Genomic DNA, 16588 nt, shown 5'->3' with positions numbered 1-16588 from the left:
TAATAGTTTTTAGGTGTCAGAATTATTATAAACAGTAAAGCCCACTGGAACACTATCTCCCCGCATGATGTTATTCATTTTCATGGCTTCTTCTAACACCTGGCTTTTGCTAAACTGTAAGCACTTTAGGAACAAGGGTTGTATCTTTTCTTCATTTCCTAAAAACTTACTTCAATTTTATAGACCTCACAGGAGTCCATAAATATCAACAAACTATTGAAGAGCATTTAAAAATTGGGCTCCAGTTTCTGCATAGTTAAGAGGGTCCTCAGATTAAATCACATTTAAAGGGATGTACAGTTATGTTTTCATGCCATTAAGATTTTTAGTAATCTGCTTTGTGATTTGTATTACAAATTCTAAATAATGTATTTTCTGCTTTAAGGAAAGACAATATATAGAGTAGGAATTGAGAACATAGAAGGATTTTGTCCTTAAAAAATATATAACCATGAGGGCAAATATCTAGAGTTTACTAAATTAATGGTATGAATTACTGTAATAAAGCTAGAATTCAAATCAATCAAAAAAACTATTTTGCTGCTGAAATTTCAGTTCAAATGTGAGAGGTCAAGCTCATTACAGTCTTTGATATTAAGTCATCTAAACAGTTGGTGAATATGTTATATGGAATAGTTTTATGACTAATGTGTAAGAAAACTTTATTCACCCTTTAAAATAATTTATAAAAATTTTCAGTGTAAAATAATTACATTTAAATTTACAGAATAAAATTCTAGAGGTTTAACTGTGAAATAAAGTATAGGTGAACATTCCAAAGTATTACCACTGAATTGAAATCCTAGAATTCTGTCAGACTGTAGTCTATTAATCTTATTTGCTGGCACAGAACATGAAAACATAAGTTATTCTCTTAATTAGGATAAGATATTCCTAAATGATAATATAGGATGAACTCTACCTTTTTCTAAATTATAGGTCAGAGAAATGAAAGAAATATCTGATAAAGCAAAGCTCCCTATTAATTTCCATGAGTGTGCAGCCACATACACTAGGATAAAGAAAGATGTGGTTGTTCAGCTTTATGTGTGAACTGCCATGATTTTTTATAATGGATAATATTTTTAATTTTTTAAAATACAGAAATACCCATTTTAGAGTTTATTAATGATGTTTAAGAAATAATTTCCAACTTTATATTGTAAGAAATGCAAAGTAAAAAAACACTGATAATAATCATCTATCTGTATTTAGTTTGTGGACAGAAAAAAAGGAACACAAGCATTCTTTCTTTCCTAAATTTTTGAAACATAGTTCTAAATAAGACATAACTGCTTTTTTTTTATACAATGTTATTTTAGTTTTAGGGTGATTGGTAATAATTCCCAAATTGTTAGAAAATTGGGAAAAATATTTTCTTAATGTTCTTAAAATCAATAAACATGTACTTAAGTATACAAAAATTGATTTCTGCTAATCTGGAATCTAATGAAAATAATTAAATCCTACATTTCATTATTCACGTATTTAAATATCATGTAAATACTTATTTACATAATAAATCAAAATGTGAGTTATGTGCATAGTATCTCAATACTGATACTGAAAGGAATGCATTTACAAAGTAAGATTTAAGATATTCCAGTAAGTTATTCCAAGGCTGCCTGGGTGGACATCTATCAAGACAATTCACTAAGCAGTAGCCATGACTCTAAAGAGCCTGTAATTCATGGGGGAGAAAAATGAACAGGATGTTCAAATGCATATATCAGGGTGCCTTTCAGAATTGATGAGACCTATATGCTCAAACTTAAAACTGCCTTTTTGTCATCTTTAGAAATAGGGGTGCTGATTCTTACATCACAGCTGAGTGTAAAAATGATTGATATAATGAAAGCCATTATCATTCAACCACAGGACTGAAAAGGACCTTCACAGAGCACCCAGCTCAGCATTTGCCCAAGTGTTAAGTGCATCCCACTGTTGGGATGGGGATGAGTTTAGGTGGTACTTTGGTGTACTCATTTTCTAAGGCTGTAGAAATTACCACAAACTTGGTGGCTTAGAACAGCAGAAATGTGTTCTGTCATAGTTCTGGTGGCCAGGAGTCTGAAATTACCATGTCGGTGGGGTTATGCTCTCTCCCTGAAGGCACTAGAGGAGGATCCTTTTTTGCCTCTAGCTTCTGATGGCAATTCACAATCCTTGGTGGTCCTTTAGTATAGACAGATCACTTGAACCTCTGCCTCCATTGTCACATGATATTCTCCCTGTGTATGTGTTTGTGTCCAAATTTCCCTCTTTTTATAAGGTCATCAGTCATTGGATTAGGACCCATAATTCACCATGACCTATTTTAACTTGATTACATCTGCAAAGATTCTATTTCCAAAGAAGGTTCCATGCACAGGTACTGAAGGTTAAGACTTGAACATTTTTTTTTTTGGAGGACACAACAAAGATGAATTTTTTTATACTATATTTCAGGGCACATCAATAAAATATAATTAGCCCATCATAGTATTATTTCGCTGGTACAGTATCATTGCTTAAGATGACTAAAGGCTAAAGTTAAAAGAAATGAATTAATTTAAAAGAGTATTTTGAGTGAAAAGTTCTACTGGTGTTACTCAGAATAATATTTGAAATTCATTGAGCTGGCCAACCCCTCTCTTCAGGCAGGGTGTTCTCTAAAGAGGAAAATAAAGTAAATAACTGAGCCTCTTATTAAAAGCTCTCCAAAAGAGATTTTAGGGTCTCTCTCATAGTTAGGGCATTGTGCTATAAATCTCATTGCCTGAATTTACACCTCCCTTACACTTAACCCTGTCCCCCTCACTTCAGTTAAAAATGATGTCTTCTGGAGACATAACCTTTGTATGAATCAAAACCATGAAATCATCCAACATACAGGTAGAACTTCTAGGAGCTTAAGAATTTAACATAATGATAACACACAAATTGTTTGTGACCTATTAAGAAAAGTAAGATTTAAGAAAAAATATAGTTATTTAAATACAGAATAAGGATTCATACCCAAAGTTAGATTTTAAATGTTCTGACAATAAAATATATAACATTGATTGAATTTAAATCACATTCGTGCTTAAAAGTTTATATATTTATTTTCTCAAATCAAGAAAGGTTAATGTTAGTGTGATAGTACAATCTCACTTCTGAACTTCCAGGATACAATTTTATGACTTGGATTGACTTACACAATTAATTATAACTGATACTTTAGTTTCAAGGATACAGAAACATTCTCTCTTATGCAGTATCCATTCAAAATCTCTCCACTACAAACACAATTTTAATACGAACAATTTTCATTCCTTTCTGTTTTTCACTCTCACATTCTTTTTTTTACCTTTTGCAAAAGAGCAGTGGTTTTAATTTTGAATAACCATCATAGTTTTGTGCCTAAAAATCTTGAAACTGTTTCTAAACAAAATTTGTTACAAAATTTTATATTCATATTGCAAAATTTTATAATTATTTTGCAGAGCTTGTGCACATAGACCAGAATGTTTAAAAGTTTTAAAAAATAATTTTAGAAACTTGGAAGCTTTATAAATTTTTACTACTAATACTTATATTTAAAAAATTATTTTAAAAGCCTAATCAAAGAAATTATTTGGAGATACAATTTAAATAAATAACATAAATCAGTTTTAACTCAATTTTTTCCTCAGTATTTCATTTGGAAGCACTCGGCATATAGGACAATAAGGACATAAATTTCTAGTGAAAAATACTGTTGGCACAAATTTATGAAATTTGAGAAAAATAAACTGAATACAAGAATGTCAGAGGATACAGTGACATTTATATAATGAGTAAGTATGCTTGGAACTTAGTTTTTAATGATCATCAAATTTTCAGAATTTTTGAATTATTATCAGGCATTTTGCTTTCACCTTTCCCTGGTCAAATTGATGCAGTGGGTACTTCACAATATATTCCATCTTCTACTGCAAGATAAGTAGAAAAAAGTAGATAGGAAATAAAGTATCTTTAATAATAGTTAAAATTAATTTTAAGACACAAATGGATAATCATTGATCACCTCTAATAGCTGTATTATAATTTTGATCAGAAATACCTGCATTTAAATTTGTATAAGCTTTGTGCTAGCTTGGATAATCTTGAGAAAAATCTGTCCAATATAGGTATATTTGGTACTATCTGGGTTAAGGGTAGCATTAAGCAGTAAGAGAGTCTAGACAATTCCATTACTAAAAAGGAGAGATGTTTATTCCTACTGTCTACTTGAATCTATTTAACACTCAAGTTTGTTATAGTATGTCTTTGAGAATCATAGAAGAAAGATATAGTTTCCTCAAGTTATGAATATTGAGTATCTCAATATTCAAGTTGAGTATTTGGTGAAGCATACTAAAAAGCATCATACAGTATGCTTTACCAAGGTGTTTGACCTAAAAGCTTTTCTTGTTCAGATGGAGAATCATTTATAGACTAGAGATTCTAGTAGCCACTGGTTTCTAAATCTCTTGCAGAAATCCTGACAAATCCCCATCTGATTAACTATTGCTAAAATAATTCCTTTAACATACTCTTTGCTTATTAAATGAGTTTTTGGTCTAATTCATCAAATGTCATTTCATAGCAAGTGGCTGGAAATAACCTCTATGGAAAAAGGAATAAACTCTCAGTAGTTTGAGATTATATATATAACATACATATAGAGGGGGTAGTAATGAAACCAAATAGCATATCAAAAAATTACAAATTTTATAATCTGGGTTTGTTTTTCAGTATGGGACATACACTGGCTATAAAATTTAAAAGAAATTATGAAATCATATAGAACTTCAAAATCCTTATCTCTCAAGGGAGGTAACCATGTTAATCTTGCAAGTATTTGCACTGATAAGCTGATAAAGCACATGTGAAATGCATAGCGGGTGGCTGGAATATTAATACAAATCCCTCAGGGAATAGCTTCTACTTACTGTTTTTTCCCTCAAATCAACAATTCTTGAACTTTTTACTCTCAAGACCTGTTTGCAGTGTTAAAAATTACTGAATACTAAATAATGTTATGTGAATCATAGATGTTGATATTTTAAAAATTAGTTGAGAAAATTTCACAAAATTCATTTGAAATAAGAATAAATTGTTAAATATTAACAGAAATAATATGTACTAAAAATGTATTCCCAAAACAATTTGAAAAAGGCAATTTGCTGTGATGTTTTATTTGTTGAAGTCAGTGAAGAATTTGTGTGGCCTCACACAAATAGATCAAAAAGGATATTTTAATGACCTTTTAGGTAATGGTGGGTATTCTTTTCTTGATACCACACAAAAGCTCCATAAATGGTTTCTAACATGTTAGTTGCAATCTACCTAAAGGTTTCATAGTAGTGAAGAAACTAAGTAAACTGAGAGAAAAATATTTCGTACTCTGTTACATTAAAATACTGGCTCATGTTACTGGATTTTATTGAAAAATACTGACTCACTGAGATTTGTAGACCTCCCAAAATGTTGACATGCTTCATTACTGAATTAGCTTGTTAGGAATGCCATAACAAAGTAGGAAAGACTGAGTGGCTTAAACAACAGAAATTTATTTTCTCAAAATTCTGGAAACTATAAATCTGAGATCAAGATGAGGGCAGGAATGGTTTCCTCTGAGGCCTTTCTTGGCCTTAGTTGGCTATCCTCTGTCTGGTTCTGAGTTAACAGGGGTTAGGAGTTCAAAATAATGAGGAGACACAATTAGGCCCTTAAAAATATCCAGTATCAAAAATCCTATTTGATAATACTGCCATCATTTTCAACAGAAAAATCTATAGGTATTGGGCAGCCATGGTGGAAGATACAAAATTCTAATTTATAAAATTCTAATTTTTTCTTGAAAGCCTGAATTTTACTATTGATGAAGAATGTTGGTTATTTACTTTGAAGAGACAAGCTCATTTTGATGATTAAAAGAGAAAAGTCTGCCAGATACTTGTTTGAATAACTAGTCAGTCTATCAGTTCTCCTTCAATAAAAAATGGTGTTCTATAAAATTCAGTTGGTAACACAAACAATATCTTAAGTGTGTTTCATTTGGTGTGCAGTAGAAGTTCTTTATGTGAACTCCCCATTTTTTAACAAAGCACCTAAGAACTTGTGTGTTCCAATGTCAATATTTAAAAAAATTTATAACAATTTTATCACTTCATCTAGGATATTCTTAAGTGAAACAAGCACTTACTTAATTATAAGGGCGTGACAGCAAAGAATATAATGACTACTAGTACCATCTGGTGCCATTGCCTTGCTTCATGCTATAGCACCAGAAATTTTACTCATAATAGCTTTCACCCTGATGATACTACTGTAAACAGTGAAAAAAGTAAATAATGTCTTTGTGTTATTATGAAAAGAGCATTGACATACTACAAGTGTTGTGGGTACTTCCAGGATCCTCAGCCCACATGAGAACCACTGCCTTAAATACATATTAAGTTGTAAGCATTATATTATCATACATAACTACAATGAGGTTTTATCAAGTAATTCCATTATGAAGATTTGGAAGGAGGGAAAAATTATGATAGAGGTCACTATAGTGTGTACTAATGAAATCTTTTGCATGGTAAGCCCAATTTCATCTCTTTCCATTTTGCTTTGGCTGTTCTGTTTAGAAAATAGCAAGTATTTAAACATGTTTTCAGTTCATAGGAAGTTCTTGAAATATTTTCAATGATTAGACATGATGTGTAGTTACTAGCAGTTCCCTCTTTATTAAGGCAGTCTTATTTCAATAGCTACTTCAGAAATTCATGCTTGTGGTACTTAGATGACAAAACCTGACACTTTTTCCCTCTTTCTTTCTTTCTTTCTTTCTTTCTTTCTTTCTTTCTTTCTTTCTTTCTTTCTTTCTTTCTTTCTTTCTTTCTTTCTTTCTTCCTTCCTTCCTTCCTTCCTTCCTTCCTTCCTTCCTTCCTTCCTTCCTTCCTTCCTTCCTTCCTTCCTTCCTTCCTTCCTTCCTTCTTTCTTTCTTTCTTTCTTTCTTTCTTTCTTTCTTTCTTTCTTTCTGTCTTTCTTTCTTTCTTTTGCTCAGGTTCCACCCTTGTTAATAAACTGTATTAAATTGATAAATATATTTACTGGAACATGACTTCTTGAAAGGCAATATGGCATAAGAAGCTTTTGATTAACCTACAGTTCCAGGCTAATTTTTAACAGTAATCAAATAAATCTGCCAATAAGTTATTGAACTAGAAAAAATTTTATCCATTATATAATAATTTATCATATACAAAATTAACAAAAATATTGTAAAATTTGTAGGGCAGATTTTCACATAAAGCCTATTTCTCCATAGGGTATAGAGCTTGTAAGCAAACAAGATTTGTTAACTCATTGAATATGGAAACATCAATGGCTTTATTGATTTTCCTAGAATATACCATTCCAGGAAAACCAAATTCAGTTTTGATCCTCCACTTTCAATGCACATAGGTAATTTTAAATGAATCAATTTAAATATTTCATTGTAAAAACTAGATCACTTATCTATTTGAGACCATTGATCTAATTCCTTTCTCCTTTATATCTGCAAAATTTCCATCCCTTCTAAAATTTACATGTTGTAAACCATCCATGTGGTAGGGATATACAATAATGTGAAGCAGATGAATCTGAGCCTTGTGGGAATTTGTAATGAGTGAAAGAGAGTTGTTTTATCTAAGCAATAATGCAAACGAATGTCAGAATACCTGATTTGAAGCTCATAAATGAGAAAAACTAAAGAACTTAGTTTAGAAGTCAGAGAGAGAAAGAGAAATACCACATAATTTCACTTATATGTGCAATCTAAAAAACAAAACAAGAAATCATACAAAACAAGAAAGAAACAGACTCACAGACACAGGAAAATAACTTGGTTATGGAGAGTGTAGCGGTTGGGGGATGGGTAAGGCATATGAGAGGGATTAAAATGCAGAAACTTCCAATTACAAAATAAACCATGGGGATGTAATATACAGCACAGAAAATATAGTTGTATTAGAATATAATGTTGGGAATAATAAAATAGGGAGTAATAGTGTAATAACTTTGTATGGCAGATGGTAACTAAACTTACCTTGGGGATCATTTCATAATGTATAAAAATACAAAATTACTAGGATGTACTTGATGAAATACAAGGTATTTTATGTTAATTATACTTCAATAAAAATAATCTTAGTGCCTTTGCTTATTGTCTTCATAACTTAACCAAGTTAACTTCTCTATTCCTTAAATTTTATTTGTAAAATTATAGTAAAAATATTGCCAATGTCATGGATTATCAGCTTTAAAACATATAATACCTGTACAAATTTAGAACACATCAAGTAATGTGAAATTCTAGCCATGATTTAACCTAAGGAAGTTTTTTTTAAAAAAAAGGTACACAATTGAGATCTATGCAAGATGATGGCATGACAGGTGAGAAAGAGAACTCTGCCCAAAACAAAATATAGCATGAAAATATAGTTAATACAATTAATTCTAAACCAGCAAAAGGAAAAAAGGCTGCACCAGACTGTGTACACCTGAGAACAGAGCAGACCTCATGAAACAGAGCAACATACCAAAGCCTTGATGTGGTGGGACTCAAGCCTTTCCTCCTCCCCAGCTCATGGGAGGGAGGAAGAGAAATGAAGTGGGGGGCAGTGGAAGCATAAGACTGCTGGACACCCAGCCCTAGAGATATGCTTTGGAGCACAAACCTATACTGTGAGGTGCTCTGGAGGGTGGTGGGGTTGGGGAGGTGGGACAGGTGGAGTGCATGAGACAGAGATCCTGGCATTTGTGGAGGATTGGAATCCACATCCAGCTGCTCTGGGACAAAGGAAAGGTGGGGGGGTCTGAGAGGCTTCCTAGCAGTGAGAGGGCTGCTGAAGAGGTGGGGTTGCATGGAGATTGTTGTGCAGAGGAAGGGATAGGTGGACAAGGTTGTCTGGGCATGCTCTGCCCAGCAGGTTGGGAACTTTCAGGATCTTCAGGTGCTCCATCCTCCTGGCTGGTTCCTCACTTCAAAGGCCCCCCACTGTGATATGCAGACTGCTGTGCCTTACACCTGGCCTTCTGGCAGCAGTTTGCAAACTGGCAGTCACTGTGCTGGCATCAGGCCAGCCAGAGGGAGGCCCTGCCTACATAGCTGGAGACACAAAGCACAGAGGCTTATATCTGTGTGCTCACTTCACTTTCTCTGACACAGGAGACAGGCACTGCAGCCAGGAAGCAGGGAACAGCTCTTTCCTCCCACCAAGTGCCAGCGCCACTCCCCTGTGACCCCCAACCTCACTCCAGGGACTAGAATTTCTGGGCTCTAGATGGTGCCACATAGAAATATGAAACATCAAAGAAACCTGATTCACATCAAAATCTCACAAACCCCAGAAAAAGGGACAAATGAAACTGAAGTCATCAATATTCCTGAAAGTTCAAAATAAAAATCATAAACATGCTCATGGAGATACAGAAAAATATTAAAGATCTCAGGAACAAACTTTAGAGATTCAATCATTAAGAAATTCTATATCTGAAATGAAACATAAAATGGAGGGAATTAAAAGCAGATTAGATATAGTAGAAAAGTTGGTAAATGGAATAGAAATTAGAGAAGAGGAATGCAAAGAAGCTGAGGCACAGAGAGAAAAAAGGAACTCTAAGAGTGAAAGAATATTGAGAGAACTGTGTGACCAATCTAAATGCAACAATATTTGCATTATACAGACACCAGAAGAAGATGAGAGAGAAAAAGGGATAGAAAGTATTATTGAGGAGATAAGTGATGAAAACTTGCCCAATCTGAGGAAGGAGATAATCTCTCAGGCCATGGAGGTTCACAGATCTCCCAACACAAGGCACCCAAGGAAGACAACACCAAGACATATAGTAATTAAAATGGCAAAGATCAAGGATAAGGACAGACTTTTGAAAGCAGCCAGAGAGAGAAATAAGATCACATACAAAGGAAAGCCCATGAGGCTATCATCAGATTTCTCAGCAGAAACCTTACAAGCCAGAAGGGAGTGGCATGATGTATTTAATGCAATGAAAAAGAAGGGCCTCGAATCAAGGATACTCTATCTGACAAGGTTACCATTTAAATTTGAAGGCGGGATTAAACAATTTTCCAATAAGCAGAAGCAGAGAGAATTTATCTCACACAAACCACATCCACAGTACATTTTGGAGGGACTGCTATAGATTGAAGTATTCAGAAGGTTAAATAGCTGTCACCAGGGAAAATAAAAGCACAGCAAAGTAGAACAATTAATTACTAAGCAGATGCAAAATCAAATCAACTACCCCCAAAGTCATTCAGGGGATAGACAAAGAGTACAGAATATGATACCAATATATAAAGAATGGAGGAGGAAGAAAAAGGAGGGTAAAAAAACCCTTTAGGCTGTGTTTGTGATAGCATAGTAAATGAGTTAAATTAGACTGTTAGATAGTAAGGGAATTACCCTTGAACTTTTGGTAACCACAAATCTAAAGCCTGCAATGGCAATAAGTACAAACCTATCGATAATCACCCTAAATGAAATGGCCTGAATGCACCAATCATAAGACATTGATTCACTTAGAGGATAAAAATCCAAGACCCATCTATATGCTGCCTACAATAGACTCACTTCAAACCCAAAGAAATACACAGACTGAAAGTAAAGAGATGTAAAATGTTATTTCATGCAACTAATTGGGAGAAAAAAGCAGGAGTTGCAGTACTTGTATCAGACAAAATAGACTTCAAAACAAAGACTTCAAAACAAGAGACAAAGAAGGACATTACATAATGATAAAGGGGTCAGTCTAACAAGTGGATATAACTGTTATAAATACCTATGCATCCAACCCAAGATTGCCTACATATGTGAAACAAATACTAACAGAATTAAAGGGGGAAATAGAATGCAATGCATTCATATTAGGAGACTTCAAGACACCACTCACTTCAAAGGACAGATCAACCAGAGAGAAGATAAGTAAAGAGACAGAGGGCTGAACAACGTATTAGAAAAGATGGTCCTAACAGACATGTACAGAACACTCCATCTAAAAGCAACAGGATACACATTGTTCTCAAGTGCACACAGAACATTTTCAAGAATAGAACATATACTAGGCCACAAAAATACCTTCAGTAAATTAAAAAAGATTGAAATTGTACCAACCAGCCTCTCAGATCACAAAGGTATGAAACTAGAAATAAATTACACAAAGAAAATGAAAAAGCCGGCAAATACATGGAGGCTTAATAACATGCTCCTAAATAATCAATGGTTCAATGACCAAACAAAAACAGAGGTCAAGCAATATATGGAGACAAATGACAACAATAATTCAACACCGCAAGATCTGTGGGACTCAGCAAAGGCTGTGCTAAGAGTGAAGTATATTGCAATACAGACCTACCTCAGGAAAGAAGAAAATCCCAAATGAACAGTCTAAACTCACAACTAATGTAAATGGAAAAAGAACAAATGAGGCCCAAAGTCGGTAGAAGGAGGGACATAATAAAGATTAGAGCATAAATAAATAAAATTGAGAAGAATAAAACAACAGAGAGAATCAATGAAAGCAGGAGCTGGTTCTACAAGAAAATAAACAAAATAGATAAACTGCTAGACAGACTTACCAAGAAAAAAAAGAGAGTCTACACACATGAACAGAATCTGAAATGAGAAAGGATAAATCACTACAGACACCACAGAAATACAAAGAATTATGAGAGAATACTATGAAAAATTACATGGTAACAAACTAGATAACCTAGAACAAATGGACAACTTTCTAGAAAAATACATCCTTCCAAGGCTGACCCAGGAAGAAACAGAAAATCTGAATAGACCAATTACCAGCAAAGAAATTGAACTGGTAATCAAAAAACTACCTAAGAACAAAATTCCTGGACCAGATGGTTTCACTGCTGAATTTCATCACATATTTAGTGAAGACCTAATATCCATCCTCCTTAAAGTTTTCCAAAAATTAGAAGAGGAGGGAATACTCCCAATCTCATTCTATGAGGCAAACATCACTCTAATACCAAAACCAGGCAAAGACACCACAAAAAAAGAAAATTACAGACCAATATCCCTGATGAACATACATGCAAAAATACTCAACAAAATGTTAGCAAACCGAGTTAAAAAAAATACATCAAAAAGATCACCCATCATGATCAAGTGGGATTCATCCCAGGGATGCAAGAATGGTAGGTACAACATTCGAAAATTCATCAAATCATCCACCACATCAACAAAAAGGACAAAAACCACATGATCATCTCTATAGATACTGAAAAAGCATTTAACAAAATTCAGCATCCATTCATGATAAAAGCTCTCAACAAAATGGGTATAGAGGGCAAGTAGCTCAACATAATAAAGGCCGTATATGACAAACCCACAGCCAAAATTATACTTAACAGTGAGAAGCTGAAAGCTATTCCTTTAAGATCAGGAAAAAGACAAGGATGCCCACTTTCCCCACTTTTATACAACATAGTTCTGGAGATCCTAGCCCCAGCAATCAGAAATAAAAGGCATGCAGATTGGTAAGGAAGAAGTTAAACCATGCCTGTTTGCTGATGACATGAAATTGTACATAAAAAACCCTAAAGAATTCACTCCAAAACTATTAGATCTCATATCTGAATTCAGCAAAGTTGCAGGATACAAAATTAATACACAGAAATATCTTGCATTCCTATACACTAATGAACTAGCAGAAAGAGAAATCAAGAAAGTAGTTTCATTCACAATTGCATCAAAAAGAACAAAATACCTAGGAATAAACCTAACCAAGGAAGTGAAAGACATATACTCCAAAAACTACAAGACACTCATGAGGGAAATTAATGAAGGTACCAATAAATGGAAACACATCCTGTGCTCTTGGCTAGGAAAAATTAATATTGTCAAAATGGCCATCCTGCCTAAAGAAATATACAGATTCAATGCAATCCCTATCAAAATACCAATAGCATTCCTCAAAGAACTACAGCAAATAGTTCTAAAATTCTTATGGAACCACAAAAGACCCTGAATAGCCAAAGCAATCCTGAGATGGAAGAGTAAAGAATGGGAAGTCTTGGTTCCAAACTTCAAGCTCTACTACAAAGCCACAGTAATCAAGACAATTTGGTACTGGAACAAGTACAGACCCACGGACCAGTGAAACAGAATAGATATTAATCCAGATATATAAGGTCAATTAATATATGATAAAGGAGCCATGCATATACAATGGAGAAATGACAGCCCCTTCAACAGCTAGTGTTGGCAAAACTGGATGGCTACATGTAATAGAATGAAACTGGATCATTGTCTAACCCCATACAGAAAAGTAAATTCAAAATGGATCAAAGACCTGAATGTAGGTTATGTAACCATAAACTCTTAGACAAAAACATAGGCAAAAATCTCTTGGACATAAACATGTGCAACTTCTTCATGAATGTATCTCCATGGCAAAGGAATCAAAAGCAAAAATGAACAAGCAGTACTATATTGAACTGAATGGCTTCTGTATAGCAAAGGACACCATCCATAGAACATAAAGGCATCCTACAGTATAGGAGAATATATTCATAAATGACATATCTGATAAAGGGTTGACATCCAAAATATATAAAGAGCTCATGCACCTCAACAAATGAAAATTAAATAATCCAATTAAAAATGGGCACACAGGATCTGAACAGACACTTCTCCAAAGAAATTCTGATGGCCAGCAGACACATGAAAAGATGCGCCACATCGCTAATCATCAGAGAAATGCAAATTAAAACCACAATGATATATCACCTCACACCAGTAAGGATGGCTACCACCCAAAAGATAAACAACAAAAAATGTTGGCAAGGATGTGGAGAAAGGGGAACCCTTCTACAATGCTGGTGGGAGTGTAAACTAGTTCAACCACTGTGCAAACAGTATGGAGGTTCCTCAAAACATTCAAAATAGAAATAGCAGTTGACCAGAAATTCCACTCCTAGGAATTTACCCTAAGAATACAGCCGCCCAGTTTGAAAAAGACATATGCACCCCTATGTTTATCACAGCACTATTTACAATAGCCAAGAAATGGAAGCAACCTAAGTGTCCATCAGTAGATGAATGGATAAAGAAGATGTGGTACATATACTCAATGGAATATTATTCAGCCATAAGAAGAAAACAAATCCTACCATTTGCAACAACATGGATGGAGCTAGAGGGTATTATGCTCAGTGAAATGAGCCAGGCAGAAAAAGACAAGTATCAAATGATTTCACACATCAGTGGAGTATAAGAACAAAGAAAAAACTGAAGGAACAAAACAACAGCAGACTCACAGAACAGAAGAATGGACTAACAGTTACCAAAGGGAAAGGGAGTTGGAGGATGGATTGGAATGTAGGGATAAGTGGAAAAAAAAGGAGAATTATGATTAGCAGAAATAATGTGGGGGGGGGCACAGGGAGGGCTGTGCAACACAGAGAAGACAAGCAGTGATTCTACAGCATCTTACTACGTTGATGGACAGTGACTGTAATGGAGTATGTTGGGGGGACTTGACGATGGGGGGAGTCTAGTAAACACAATGTTGCTGATATAATTGCAGATTAATGATATAAAAAAAACGAGAAAATGTGGTGGTTTGGAAGCATCTTCAAGCCACGTTCTTACTCAGTAAAGTTAATGTACAAATCAGTAAGTATAATGTCAACTTTTGTGAAGAAATAAACCCAGGTTTGTATTTGCTTGTGTGTACCTAAGGAAACCTGAAGGAACAGGAGATGCAGTGGTTACAGATGGGGGCTGCAGCATTCCTGGGTGGAAGGACACGGATGGAAGACTTTTCACTGCATATTTTATTTTTTGGGGGGGCCTTGTGAATAGATTTACTAGAAAAGTTTAAATTAGAAATTGAATGAAAGAGAAAAGAATCAGCAATTTCAGATATCCTCAAACATGATTTATTTTTGTAATACATACAGTATTTACATAGTTTGTCATTGGAACAATCTTAGAAAACAAAATATATACACTAAAAATTTCTGTTGAATCTGACATGAACAGAACACATTTTCTGACAATTTCAGGTTCACTCCTGTCTTCCAGTCTGATAACGCAGCTCTGACTCCTTATTCCTACTATCGCTAGTTGACACTTTCATCATCATGAGTTTTATTATTGGCAACATTTCTTTATCAAGTCTCAATTTTATAGAACCATTCTTCACTTTTCAGTGAAGCAATTTTGAATGACACTTCCAAACGCAAGGGGAAGAATCCCCATAAGTAACCAACCCAAAGAACAATACAGGAGTCCCAACAGTTTTGGCTTGTTTTTTCTTTTCTAATGTTTTTCATGAGAAGCTTCCTTCGTTGTTTTTGTCAACTGTGCACTGCCTTATGCGCATACAACTGCCTTTTTAAAACCAAGTTCCAGGATTGGCATAAGGCCGTCTTGAGTACAGAGGTTCTTCTGGAAGCAGTTTCATCACCAAACTATTCTCTGCTGATTAACTTATCACAACCAAGTTCTTCTACCAGAGGGTCGATCACTGCAGATGCAGTCAGAGTTAGGATCCCTGTTAGAACATCAAAATCCATCCCCTGGTGATTCCGCGGATGCTCGGCATCAAACTCTTCTTCCAGAAATCTCCCATGGCGTTCAGGCCCCTGCATTCTGACCACAGCCCTCACGTAGAGCTGCTGAAACTGGCGGAGGAACTGCTGGGAAGTCATTTCCCAAACGCTCAACGCGCGATAAACGTCAGGAGGAAACGCAGCCAGGCCGGGGCCGTTCCCGGGCCAGCCCTCTTGACCCTCTTCCTCCGCAGGCTCCGCCACCAGTCGGGCGACCTCCGCCATCCCAGCTGCCCCGGCCGCCGCCACTGGAACTTCCCTAGCCGCCGCCATCGGACCTTCCCTGGGCTCCTCAGGCTGTGCCCGGACCGGCTCCGGAGGCCCGCCGCCTACCTCCGCCTGCGGGGCGTCGCGGTCCCCATCCTCCGCGTTGGTGGGCGGGACACTGCAGTTTGCTGGCAGCTCAGACATCTCAGGCCGCTGTATCAGCTCGCTCGCTCCCAGAGAAAAAGGAATATGGCGGGATTACGGTAGCGCGGGTGACGGCCGGTGCGTGTTCCTGCACCGGTGAAGGCGGTGTCCGAACACGTGGGTTCGAGCGTAGACCCAATGGCTAAAACTAGGGGCACTGCGCATGCGTCACCACCATGCCTGCGAGCCTCCAGGTGCCACCTAGTGGTCAGAAGCGCCAAGACATCTGAAACTGAACCGGGTCTACGGAAACATTGGAGGGGGAGTCATATTTTACATTTCGACCAGCTTCATGTTTATGAGAAGAGTCTTAAAAAATTGCTTCCTGTAGGCTTTCCCAGTATTTCATCCTAAAATGTCTTTAAGCTCGTTCTCTGGTGATTAAAATACCACCTCTATTACATACCAAGGTAAAAAAAAATAATTAATTGACTCTATTTTGTATTTGTTTGTTATCTTGTATTCTTTTTCCTCACCTATTCATTTACTTAAGATAGTATTATTTACTATAATTTACAATCTATGATTTACTAAACATTAAAAACGTCCATG

At 35.6% G+C, this 16588-nt stretch overlaps 1 protein-coding gene across 1 annotated transcript; it reads right to left on the bottom strand.

Annotated features, from left to right (window-relative positions):
* Positions 1 to 14927: 14927 nt before the first annotated feature.
* LOC118973012 (EP300-interacting inhibitor of differentiation 2-like) lies at positions 14928 to 16283 on the bottom strand. The gene has a single exon (XM_037021693.2). The coding sequence runs from the start codon at positions 16034 to 16036 to the stop codon at positions 15485 to 15487; it is 552 nt and encodes a 183-aa protein (XP_036877588.2). The 5' UTR covers positions 16037 to 16283; the 3' UTR covers positions 14928 to 15484.
* Positions 16284 to 16588: the final 305 nt, after the last annotated feature.

The sequence above is a fragment of the Manis javanica genome, chromosome 6, assembly GCF_040802235.1.
Source record: "Manis javanica isolate MJ-LG chromosome 6, MJ_LKY, whole genome shotgun sequence".
Lineage (NCBI taxonomy): Eukaryota > Metazoa > Chordata > Mammalia > Pholidota > Manidae > Manis > Manis javanica.
This window is presented reverse-complemented; position numbering and strand designations above follow the sequence as displayed.